Consider the following 13,737-nt stretch of genomic DNA (forward strand, 5'->3'; position numbering starts at 1 on the left):
ATTGGTATCATCTTAAAGCCTGTTCATTTACCTTCTTTTGGAGGAAAATTATCCATCTATATTGGATAGAAGTCGAAATATTTGCGATTGTAGGAAGTTAGGGTCGCCTGGTTTCAGAGGTGAAATTAGAGAGAAACTGTCAGCGACGTTTGGTAATTTCCATTCCGCCAGAGTCCTTGGAAACTGAAAATCGACATTTTTTGTATCGCTTTAATCAATGTTTCCCCTGTAAAATCCTCATAGAAATATATTTTAAATGGATATATAAGGTGTTGATTCCCCCCCCCCCCAAAAAAAAAGCTCGACGGTCAGGAACATTTTAATTTCTTTGATTTCACTACTTTGACGAGCGCCTGATTGCACCACGATGCCTCACAAATATCAATTATTGTAGATTCCTAATAGGTGGTATTGTTGCATAATTATACTACTGAAACATTAATATAATCTCAAATTCATTATGGTTAAAAAAAAACCAGCGAAAAAAGATAAATAACTTGGGTACGGTGCGTACTATGTAAAAGAATTGAAACCTAAAAAAAAATTCTTTCTGGGCTTCGGACATTTGAACAGTTTGCCTCCGGTAATATCTTGTAATAATTTTATATATCCTCATATAACAATTTGCATCTTAACTTATAAAGAGCAAATCTTAATAGACTATTTTGTTCTGTCACTCTGGTCTCTGCCTAACACACGGAAGTTATTTCCGGCAGGATATCATCCCTTACTCTTTGGGGTTTGTGGGCCTCGTTGTGTATCTGGAATACTTTTTTTGTTTTAACAGTATTTGTTAGACTGCATACAGATGACCCAAGTAAGTCGCTTGAAATCTATTAAAACTATTTTTTGTTGTTGGAGGTACGACTTCCTCCTACCCTTCACCCCCTGTCCCCTGTCCGCCACCACCCTCAAACCGAAAAAAACCCCGTTTATAGACGATTGAATAACGATTATATGACGTTCTCTAACCTCTTGTGTTTAGCGTGTTTTGGTGAGAACATACTTCAGTACTTGCGTGATCAGAAAACGAGTCCAAGGTTATCACCGTCTTGCGCCATGTAGAAACAAAAACACACCTTCCATTTAGGGCATGAGAATTTGACATAAAGCGTGAAAACAGTAAATGAGTAATAAATGAAAATGTAGAAAATTACCTCTTTGCACGTGACCTTCGTGACTCGATATACATTCAAATATAAATAGTTCATCAAGCCTATTGTAAATATTTTTAGCAGTTTATTGTTATTCTTATTATGGCTTATTAAGCATTTTGTTTGCTGATGTTATGGGGAAGAAAGTTGGTTCTCAATGTATTGCCACCTTGCGTCATGTTAACAGCTTTCCGACGATATCATTTTTGAGGCAGCGTGGTGAAATCAGGCGCTCGTCAAAACAATGACATGAAAAATGGCATTTTTCTGGGCGATATGCATTTTTTTTTACAGTTATTTCTTTTTTGGCTCAACACTTTTTGTGTTCTTTTAAGAATGCATTGTTTAATATGTGTTACCGAAAAACGTTAATTAAAGGCACGAAAAATGTAAATTTCCAGTTTTCAAGGTCTCTCAAGCTTTGGAAGTCACCAAATCTTGGCCGCCTTTTCTTCGCTAGTTTTACCAGAGAGGTTTTACTTTTCATACCAGATGACCCCCACCACATTCAATCGCAAATATCACAACTTCAATTCAAAGTAGAGGCGTATTTTTTTCGCTAAATGCAAGACAAATGAACATGATATTTAACACGGTATTAATAACCATAATCTAAAGAATTGATGAGCGTCAGGTTCCACGGCGTCGTGACAAATTATAACAATTTCCTTCTGACATATACCTTGTCATACCTAGCAAATCAATCAATCAATCAATCAATCAATCAATCAATCAATCAATCAATCAATCAATCAATCAATCAATCAATCAATCAATCAATCCACCGATATTGTGTTTAATCATTCGGGTCTCTGCCTTATACACTGAAGCCATTTCCTACTGGACACCTTTACCTCAACGACACGAGACCGGAACATAATATAAAGAGGTCTAAGTGGCAAAAAGACAGAGGAAATAACCAACTCACAAGCTGCTCTATTGTTCTATTGTTTTATTGTTTGCTTGTTTGCTTGCTTATTTCAGCAAGGAGAAGCACATCGACACAATGCTGGTCATTTAGTGCAGGGAAAAAGTTAGACCTCCTGAAACAAACAGCAGAAGCAAAATAAAAAAAGGAGTAGGCCTACCAGATTCATGGCATGGCACCCTCCAACCACTCAACAATGTTTGTCTTGGATAAATTTAGAAACAAAAACTCTTTTAAAACTACCTTTAATCTTCTTTTCTTAAAAAAACAATCAACTCTTTAAACCCCTTCACTGTCATCCGTATTTGAACTTTGTATAGACTAGATTAAAGACTATCACTTGCATAGAAACATTATTCTTCTACAAAGATTCTCAAAGGGAGTACAACCCCCCCCCCCCCCCCCAATAATTCATTAATGCCTAAGTCAATACATTGATGCTACAATGTAATTCCCCAAACATTGCCTCCCAGTGGATTTTAGTGTCAGGTGACATGGATTACAGAGATAAGTTTGCAGTTTCGTTCCGTTTCTAAACACCGGAGAAGACAGGATCTAAAAAAGGGGAGCAAAGTACCTTAGATTAGAATACATTTTATAGAAATACTTTGAGTTTGTTCTCTTGATTCCTTTATAGCTGCACAAGATCTTTGCAACATTCTTTTTTCAGCCGTTGCCTTCTTTCTGACCTGAATTTGATTTAGGATATGTCTTTTAAGACATAAAAACTTTTTATTTGGTTTACCTCACCAGGGTGTAAGTGGTTTTAGTTAGTTAGTTGTTTTTCTTTTCTTTTAAGATTGGTAAGTTATTTAGTAGCATAACCAACAAACTTGTGCTTGATTTTCTAGATTTTTCAGTTTATTTATTGATATTAGCCATGATCCTTTCCAGCTGCCCCACAGTCAGGTAATGCTTTTGTCACTATGTTAGTGTTTTAGGGCTTATAAAATGGCAGCTTGCTCTGTATGCTCCCCAGAAAGTTGAGATTTTTTTTAAAGCCATCAGGTCTGCAGAGGTAATTGTATAAATTGTAAAGCGCAAAGAATTTTCTGTTGAGCGGGAATTGGGCTACACACATTTTAAATGCTATCTAGAATTAAAATAATAATAATAATAATAATAATTATTATTATTAATTTTATTATTATTATTATTATTATTATTATTATTATTATTATTATTATTATTATTATTATTATTATCATTATCATTATTATTACAAAATACAGACCCGAAGCCCAAGATAAAACGTTTGTACCGGTACCTGATTCATTGCGGTAGGACCACTGGGTAGACAAATTGCTGGTATATGCGCCTTCAGGAACTCCGTCCTGGGCAGCAGGTCTGTTTGCATGTATCCCAATAGATTAACTGGACCCAACACGACTCATTGCGACATATAAATGTCAATGTGAAAAAATCGCCCGGTAAAGAAACCCCTATCCTTTTCAAAGTCTGTCCCTGAGCTTTGTAGGTCTAAACGGAAATTGTTTCCGTCGCATATGGAAGGGAAATATGTTGTCTGAAGGCATGAGGGGAATCCTTGGGATGAAAAGTCTCTTTCCGGCAGTGAACCGCAATCAACAACAGCATCACTTACATGTTGATGAAGGTGTTGAACCACATATCGAGTCCCGTTGCAGTGGCTGTGGGATCCAAATTTCTCTACAACATGACAATGTCAGTTTGTGGGGCGGCATACCTGACGGACATAGAGAATTGATAAATTCAATGGGGCATTGGTGTTCATTTTCTTCCACCGATCCACTGCTTCTATAGACGTTTTCTTCTCCGGGAAAGGACTGCGTGATCAGGTTGTTGATTCTGTCTACTTCTGTGTTGGTGGGACAGATTATGATGCTGCGGGACGCCAACCAGTCAGGAATTGTGTTAGACTGCAAGTTACCGAAGACAAAATCTATCAACTTTCGTTCGCTGTTCACTGTGATGTCATCTGGCAGTCTTATCGCAAACTCCCCGATTAGCTTGCATACGTTGTGTTTGCCATCACCAATGTTCAGTAGATAGTGAGAGAAATCAGCAGTCTCACCTGTAAGCAAAACCCTCATGTTTCTTGTCAGTCTGAGCACATTAACATGCTCCCACAGCATTGACTATCTGTGATCTTGAGCCATGGCGAACTACTGGTAGTATTTTGCGCCAGTCACCCGACATCTGCACAGTTAGCCCACAGAACAGAGAGTTATTACCACATAGGTCTTTAAGTGTTCGGTCTATGGCTTCAAAGATGTGTTTGTGGCCCATCGATACTTCATCATGTGCTGAAGAATGAACACTTGGTTCTCAATCTGTGGATTCAACTCTGTGACTTTGTCTGTCATCATGATGCCACGTCACAGTTCCAATTTGTGCTTGTGTCAAAATGAGAGAGGATCAGCTGGGCGACAATAAATGAGAATGGTTGTAAAGGCAAGACGTAACTGGGGTCCATATCTTATGGAAAATGCTTCTTGCATAGCTGCATCCTTCTCAGTGTCATCATCGAGCAGTCCAAGTTGGTTGCATGCGTCTTGATAAAATGTGCAAGATGAAGCACAATATGAAATGGAAGTAGTCCTCAGTAAAAAAAAGAAACAACTTATATTCCGTAGGCCAACAAAAGCAGCTGAAATAGGACTATGTGGCATGCACACACAACAAAACACAAACGGCACTTCTGTTCTTCCTAACTACTGCAAAAAAGTACACGTCTGTCGCACACACACGACAAAACACAAACCGCACTTGTGTCCGTGTTAACTACTCCAAGAAAGTAGAACTCTGAGGCACACACACGACAAAGCACACATCGCACTTCTGTTTTTGCGAACTACTTACACGCACGACGAAGCACATTATGAGACGGAAATAGTCCCCAGTAAAATATGAAATGGCTAATGGCAGCGTGAAAACATACGAGAGCTTCGATGTACAGGAAAAAACATCAGGTCTGAGAATTCAAAAGGTAGTTTCCGAACTTTGAAAATATGCCCACGTAACCCTTTGGGTTAATTCTTGTCTGAATCATATTTTTCTAGATTTTATTGGCACCAGTGTAAAAAGTTTTTATAGACCCCTCAAATGAGCTTAGCTCCATTGTAATAAGATTTTGACATTGTTTGTTTTTTACTTGTGCCATGACAAGGGATTTTTCATAGTCTGCATGTTTTGATGTCCAGAGGACAAAGGCCCCCTACAGCGCCAAGATATTGGCCCCCTACTGTCTTGTTTTGCGCTTTGATTCGTTACTATTAGCTTATGAGCATCGTAAAATGGCGCCCAAGAAGCCTTCTCTTTCTTTTATTTTCCCTAAATCCATGCTTACCAATTTCATAAAGTTCACCCCGTTCATTTGCTTTGTTTTTAATAATCAAGAATTTTCCTTCTTGAAATTACATTTCGGCTGCTTGATAATCATCATATAAACTATTTCTTCTACTCTTCTTGATTGTCCGCAAACACCTTGATACTATTCATGATCGTAGGGTGTCGAGTTTCACTGTCGGCATTCTAAGGCGAATTGCGTTATAATCTTTGGAGACTGGAAAAGTGGTTTTAGCCGACCATGGACAACAATATCTCAGATCTAGCCCATTTTGCCATTCAGTTGCATATAACGAAGGGATTGTCGATTTTCACCTATGCACTGAACCCTGAGAAATTATAATATTCTAGTTGAAAGAGCCGCGGAGTTTGTCTACCGTAGAAAAAAATACTGCTTGTCTCCTCGACACACAACGCCAATAGAGGATGAAAAAGTAAAGAATGCAAAGGTTTTCAAAATGATCATACATTGCTGGCGATGAAATATCCAGTATTGGAATAAATCCTCTTCAGTTTGACTTTCTGGCATGCATTTTTATAAACATTTAGAGTCAATGTCATGACCATAACATGACTCCGGGTAGGCAATAGCTTTCTTTACATACAAAATACAAGATAGAGATTGGACATAGTAAAACGCTGTCAAACTCAGACTTAGCCATCAGCCTGCTGCCGCATGCATGAGGGCCTGAGTTCGATTCCAAAGAGGTAAATTTGTAAAAATCTAGTTCTCGGTCTTTCTGCATGGGAGTTGTAACTCTCTCTCTCTGCTCGTGTTGGCCGTTACGGGCAGGGTCGGATGTCCACCTCCTTGATGTTGCAAATTGTGTCGAAGGGGCTGTAAAGTACACCTGTCTAAAAACGATATAGTCAGAGCCAGTCATTCAAACTCACGTCTATTAGAGTTAAAGTGACTTTGGGTAATCATGCGTTTTGCGAATAGTTTTTTTATATACCAGAAAGTGATTTGACATAGTGAAACGCCGTCAAATTTAAAGTATTTATCAGTTTGTTGGTATTTTCGCGTTGCTTGTACTGTATGCTTTTCGGGAAGCCAAGAATGTGCATGGGTTAACTAGGGTCTGCATTGATAATAGTTAGACATCGTGGTAAAATCGCCATACAATGAAATCAAAGAAATCCGTATTTTTAGGGCCGTTGGGTAATTTTACAAAAGAATTCTTTTTTTGAAATGTTTTTAGATGAACATCTTTAATGTCCATTTAAAACACATTTACGTGTGGATTTCACTGATAAACGTTGATCAAAGGCACACAAAATGTAAATTTGTAGTTTTCAAAGGCTCTCAAGCTTTGGAAGTCACCAAACTTTGGCGGCCATTTTCTCTGAAACCAGACGCCCCACACCTCCTTCAATTGCAAATATCTCGACTTAAATTCAAGAGATGGGTACTTTTTTTTCCAACGACAGTGTTAGGCACATAGAGCTTGCTACAAAGCGAGAACATGCGTTACACAAATTCTATTTATTATTATTATTATTATTATTATTATTATTATTATTATTATTATTATTAATATTATTATTATTATTATTATTATTATTATTATTATTATTATTATTACTATTATTATTATCACCATTATCATAATTACTGTTGTTGTTGTTGTTGTTGTTGTTGTTGTTGTTGTTGTTGTTGTTGTTGTTGTTGTTGTTGTTAATACTATTATTATCAGCATTATCGGGAAAGTATTAATATTTAATATTGAGTCCACATACCCAACTCTGCGCGTCCACGGGTGGTGGATAGGGGAAATGCCTCCTGATATGAAGGTTAGCTGATGAGCAGTCACGCACCAAATATGAGACGACCGTGGGGAGTAGAGGAGAACCCTGGTGGCGCCGGTGATTCAAAGCTGAAAAGCAAATGAACAAACTTTTTGGACCCGGGGCATATCAAAGCTAATGGAATAGAGAAGGCAGACAAAATCAAAAGTGGAAAGGTATAATAAAGAAAAAAAACAAACCCCAACGCAAAACAAGATAATATGGGATAAATGATATGTGCTGAAAATAGAGAAGAATCAAAACAAAGATAGCAAACGCATGCATTCCAAAATTTAAAAAAGTAAGAGGGATAAAAGGATGTTCAAACACAGGTTACATAACATCAAAAGGAGGAGATATTCTATTGGACAAAGGGAGTACAATCTTAAACAGAAGGCGAACATTTGAATAACGCCTGAAAAGCCAAAGACATATTTTTATAGCAAAATCGGAAAAGGACCTTCGATCGCTTCTAGATACTGTTGTAACGGAAAGTGAACGTAAAGGGTTATTGTTGGGTGTGAAGAAAATAGAATATATAGTGATATCTAAAAAAGCAGTAAAACATATTTGTAATCTCATTAGCAGAAATGTAAAAATCAAACAAGTTCAACACTTTAAGTATCTAGGATATATTGTTATTACATCTGGTGCCAAATATCGCACTGAAATAAAGTGAAGAATTGCAATGGCTCACGACAGTTTCAATAAACTGAACCCAATCCTGACAAATAGAAACTTCTCAAAGAATACCAAACTGAAAACTCTGAAATATCATGTATGGTCTACCCTTCTATATGCCTGAGAATGCTGGGCAATTACTAAAGACAGTGAAAATAAACAGAAGCAACAGAAATAGAATTCTTGCTGGAAATATCTTGGAAGGAAAAGATATCCTATGAGGTAGTACTTGAAGAAGCTCAAGTGAACCTTTCGTTAATAAAAACTCATTATTGTTATTATCTTCATTGTTTTCATTATTATTATTATTATTATTATTATTATTATTATTATTATTATTATTATTATTATTATTATTATTATTATTATTATTATTATTATTATTATACTATCATCTTTCCAACCAGCCATCCTGTGCACTGGTATCCAGGTGACCAGTGTAGTGGTGATGACGTACACCAGTTTCACCCTGACGGAGCAGCAGAAGAATGACCTGATGGACCGCTCCCAAAGCCTCACGGGAGTCTCAGACATACACCTAGAGCAGGCACCGAGGTCTTCAGGCTCTTTTCTTTGGGAGATTCCAGCCTCTCTCATCCTCGTCTCTGTTGGCTACTGGGAGAACTACCTGGACAAAGACATTAAAATATATAGGTAACGTATTGGTACGAGGCATGTTTTACTAGCAAAGATCAAGCAAATTAATCTTTTCAAGAGAATTATCTGTTTTATCTGCAAACATTAGGCAATTGAATCATAGTAAGAGAACAACGACGTATATGGACCAAGATATCCAAATTGACCTATTAGGGAAACAAATATTGTATTTACATAACAAACTCAATTGACAATGTGCCTTTTCTTTTTGGGGATTATTTCACCAATATATGAGGTTGTACCAACACTTGTAGTGTATTTTGATTAGAAACAACCATAAATTTACTTTTTTTTCGAAGTACTACATTGACTAATATATCGAAATATATTGACCGATACATCGACGTATACAGCAGTAAGTCAGAGTGGGTTCGGGTAACAACATGCAGAAAACGTATTATTGTTAGAGATAAGGAACGCATCCTATTTTTATCGAAATACTTTAACAAAAACCTATGATTTCTATTCTAAACCTGCATTTATTTTAGTTATTGATAACAAATCTATTGTACCATTTTTTAAATAAAAGAAATACCTCGACAAAGAAAAGCGAAGGAAAGGTACCTTTGTCAAGTTAGAAAAATATGACAGTGTTGAGCATACAAAGAGCTTGTTGCTCTCAAGAATGACGTAAATTTTCTGCTTTTGAATTTACCATAATAATATCAAACCAGAGACCGGGGATATATTATTTTTCAAAGGGAAAACAACCCTACAAACGTTTTGCTATAATTTGAATTTCCAAAACAGAGTTTTGATTGAGAAACAATAAGAATAACCTATTCTAGCTGACATGTATACTTTTTAATGCAAAAATTTGTGCTCCGAACGTCACTAATTAGACTACAATGTATTTTGAAAGTGGGCTTCCAAAATGCATATCTGGGCCAATGCATACTGACAGTGCAGCGTCCCAGCAAAAGAAGAACCCCCTCTCCAGAGGTGCTCGATAATAACTTCTCCCCACACAGGAATCGAACTCAAGCTTTCAGTGTGCGACGTCGAAACGTCTACCCGCTACACAACTGATACCGATACACGTATACTGCGATTTACGACATTATAATATGATATGTGATTACTTTGCTCTGCACTAAAAAGTGGGTTGTCAACATGAGTATTTAATCCATCAGTCTAGACTCTTAGCATGCTTTCTGATTCGCTGAATCATCTTTAAATGCTCGACTCCTCTCTCAGTTACTTTGATCCAGATCAGCGACATTCTGTTTCTTTCGACAGGTGCTGTAACATGTATATTCGTACAAATTATATTCAAAGTGGGGGTTAATGAAACCTAGAGGTTAACTACCTCCTACAGAGTTGGTCATTGTAATCACCTGCCACCTATTATCTTTCACCACCACAGCAGCTGTTGTGTTCGTTTGTTGGTGCCCCGCTCTTTGTACAGCCAGCCTCCTTAAATGTAAATATAGGTGTTTTACCTATCGACACTGTTTAGATCATTTAAGAGTCAGGCTTCCAGCCCTGTATTTCAGGGCAAACCAGGGATGAGAGGGATACAACATCCCAGCCGAAAGACCAAAATACTCGATAGAGATTTTTCCCCACTCGAGAGCCGAACTCGGGTTTCACGTGTGCGACAGAGAAACGTCTAACTGCTACACCACAGACGCCAGTAGACTGTATCTCCCCGATCTCTGCTTTGACGCATTATTACACGAAGTTGTAGACCACTATCTGATTTTACCTTTCCTATGTATTATTATTATAGGAGGTCTACCCTTATTTATTCATTTTGTCTCTATTTGGGGGCTCTCGTGGCCTAGATGTTAAGGTGTTGCCCTCTCATTGAAAGGTCCCGGGTTCGAATCCTGGTAGCGACCGAAAAATTTTATTCTCTAAATTTGTCTCCTTTCACCTCCTTTCCTGCTCTCTAGCAATGTTCTGTTGTCTACTTTCATTTCCACTTTCTGCCCCCACCCCCTCACCTCCTTTGCCCCCTCCTCTAAGCTCCTGACTCTTTCTGCAGCCTTTCTACTGCTACTCCTTGGCTCCTCCTTACTGCTGTCTTTCTGCCACACCCCTGATCTTCTGGTAGGAAAGATCTACACCTAGCCTTCTCGGACAAGGGCGAAAAATCTCGGAGGGCCCGTGTGCAAGTTGCGCACGTTAAAGATCCATTGGTGGTCTAAAATCGATAAGAGTAGGCTTCGGCCGCCACCCGGGCAAAATTCAAAATTTCCTACCAACTGAAAATATTAGGTGTGTACCACGCGCTCATATGACCTATGCAGTTGCGAGCGCCGTAAAACACTTTACTAAAACAAACAATGTCTCTATTTTGCTCTGCAGCACAGCTGTGTTAACTTTGTACGTTTCTCTTTGCGTAACCAGGTTTTTTAAATATTTTTTTTTACCCTGTCCAATTCTATCATCTGGCGCTTTTGTGTTTAGTAATAACAACACAATGCGCAGCATTTTGGGTTTTGGAATTAGCTGTTATTGTTAGAGTAAACACACAGGAAATTGTTTTACAAATAAATAAATACATGAGTAAATACTTTAAAAAAAAAAGGTTTCTTCACTTTTATAACGTTTTTTGGTAAGTTACTCATCTAAGTGTTGCCATAGCCCCGACTGGAGATAGCTACCACAACTGGTTAGTAGTTTGTTTAGTTCATGTTAGTCCTACATTCCTCAGCTCTTTGGAGTCACGAGGTGGGCACCCTCTGTCCCGCTCCCTAGTCGAGTCATCTTTACCGTGCCACCGAAGGTTCCGAAAGTTTGCACCAAGTCTCATACTATGGTAGTGACTTTGTTAGTATTAGTATCTAAACTACTGGGCCAAGATGAGTTGGTAGGAGGGAACAGAAAAAGATACAAATTTTGCTTGTATGGGGGGGGGGGGGGGGGGGGGTTGTGTATTTTAGTGTTTGCATCTGTATGTTTGGTCTTTTCTTAATATGTGTGCACTTACGTTGATTTTTGTCGGACACACCCTGTTTAGTATACTTTTATCTCATGGATTGTTTTCAACCGGATTACTTATCGAAAATGATCAGTACCACGACTTGTTGGTTGACCTATTGGACGACTCACCCTTCCGGAGCGAGTGGAGTAATCACAATACAATAAATTCACTTTTCCCGGGGGAAGCCCCCCTACACTTCCTAACTGTACAGCCCTCCCCATTGCATAACCAAGTTACTAGGGACTCCTTCTGCTTATCTCAGAAAGTATACTATTACACTTTGTATCAAGTTCCTTCTTAATTTTTCTCTGTATATTAATTAGCCCGAAGAAGTCTTATGTAAAACCACATTTTGCCTCTTGGATTCTGTTTTTATCTCTCTTTAATACCCAGACCTTATTATTATATAGAACTACTGGCGATGTCCGATCCAAGACCGTCAGTCTTGGGAAATATCAACGACTTAAACACTTTCAGGAAGGATTGAAATTTTGAAATCAGTTCCACTCAGATCAATAAAGTGACTGTTTACAGTTAAAGGTCTACCATTTCCTTTATTGAAAGATTTTAACCAAATATGGAAGGATAAGCAACTACAAATATAACTAAATAGCGTTCGCAAAACCACAATTCTGCCGTCTTATGACGGAAGGACGTACAAGGTAAAGTGCCCTAGCGCAACCTTTTGTTGGGGTGGTTTCTCATAAACCCCTTGCAGTTGCCAAAGGGAAATTTATTTTGTACCTGTCGATTAAAATGTTTGAAAAGTGAGCCTGACAGTACCTGTATAAAAATGGCAAACAAATAAAGATATCAGAGGGGAAATACTATTTGCCTTTTTCGCCCTGTGTGCAACCAGACGCCCTCGGGGCAACAAGTTGATAGACCTTACTTGAAGCAACCAGTCTGCCCGCGCGAAACATTATGTGACTTAACAACCAGTTGTTCAAAGCTACACATGAAATGGATACAAAAAAGAAATTGCACGATTTGGGTGCACTGGACACAACAATGGTATTGAAATGTGACTCTTAGGTCTAGTTTTCAAAATAATCACGTTTTCATATTTTAAAAAGAATAATCACTTTGTGGGACTCCGAACCAGCGGTTACAAAACTTATTTGACCCTTTGTTTCTTGGCTCAGTTGTTCCCCTTGAATTCAAGTTCTGGTATGTTTCTTGTAACTAACCAACAACTCTTGCTGTCATCCCCTCTTAACAGAAAACTTCACGACAGCGCTCAAGCCTCCTCTCTTGAGTATCGGGTAGCCCAAAACACAAGTCACGTGCAGAAACGATAGTTGAAATGTCTTGAGGAAAATATTCCCATTGTTTATCCCTCATAGCTCCATATTCTTGTGACCGTCCAAATGATTACATGCAGCCAGGTTGTACTTCATTGTAAGCAATGGCCAACAATTCCCGTCAACTTTTCTTAATATGCTCCCCCTTACACTGTCAACAATAAAGTTCCATAGCTGGAGCCTTGACCTCAATTCAGCCATACAATCTGGCAGCTCTCAGGTGTCTGAGAATTAAGATCCTTCAGTCCATATCTAATCACATCTATCATATCTGGGGTATTCTTACTTTTACAAATGAATGAAAATCGGGTTCATTGAATTTGATGCTGATGTTGCAATCTGTTTTTTAGGTGTATCATTCACCCTTTTTCAATTCAGTAGGCTAATTTTCACTTTGCTCTTCCGATTTCCGTTATGTTCTTTTCTTACTGGGTGCACTACAGACTGCAGACGTATAGTTGTCCTCTGAATCAAACTGTTGCCGCAGCAAGAGACATTGTTCCCCCCCCCCTCCCCTCTTACAAGGTTTGTGGCACGGGCACTGCAGCATACGACGTGAGGAATCAAACTTTTGTTCTTTCCACTAACTTTGCATCGAAGAAACAGTGAAGGCCTTTTAAAGTTTGATTCTGTTCTCCTTTATGCAGAAGAAGGATATTTTGCAGCAGATACAATACGTAAAACAGAAATTGACAGAATCTGTACACCCAATGATAAGCATAGAATGAAGTAAGTTGTTTTTGATACTGTAATACGGGGTGCCCACTACAAATGGTATCGGCCAATCGGGCGGATCGCCCGACTCTTTACAAACGTGTTTGTTTTCAGTTTCGGGCGACCGAGTCGGGCGATAGAGGGATCCAGTGGTAGTGGGCACCCCGTATAACACTCTGTATGTTGAATAAAAACAATGGTCACCATGAACTATCCATGGCTCATTGACGGTGAGTGGGACTCAGAAGTGAG

At 38.4% G+C, this 13,737-nt stretch overlaps 1 protein-coding gene across 1 annotated transcript in view; it reads left to right on the forward strand.

The window, feature by feature from the left end:
- Positions 1-13,737, forward strand: part of LOC101855956 — a gene marked incomplete in the record, with an annotated part of 111,217 nt that overhangs the window by 44,714 nt on the left and 52,766 nt on the right. Inside the window, 1 exon segment of the mRNA XM_035970277.1 lies at positions 8,286-8,532. Coding sequence (XP_035826170.1) covers positions 8,286-8,532 — 247 coding nt within the window.

The sequence above is a fragment of the Aplysia californica genome, unplaced genomic scaffold, assembly GCF_000002075.1.
Source record: "Aplysia californica isolate F4 #8 unplaced genomic scaffold, AplCal3.0 scaffold00245, whole genome shotgun sequence".
Lineage (NCBI taxonomy): Eukaryota > Metazoa > Mollusca > Gastropoda > Aplysiida > Aplysiidae > Aplysia > Aplysia californica.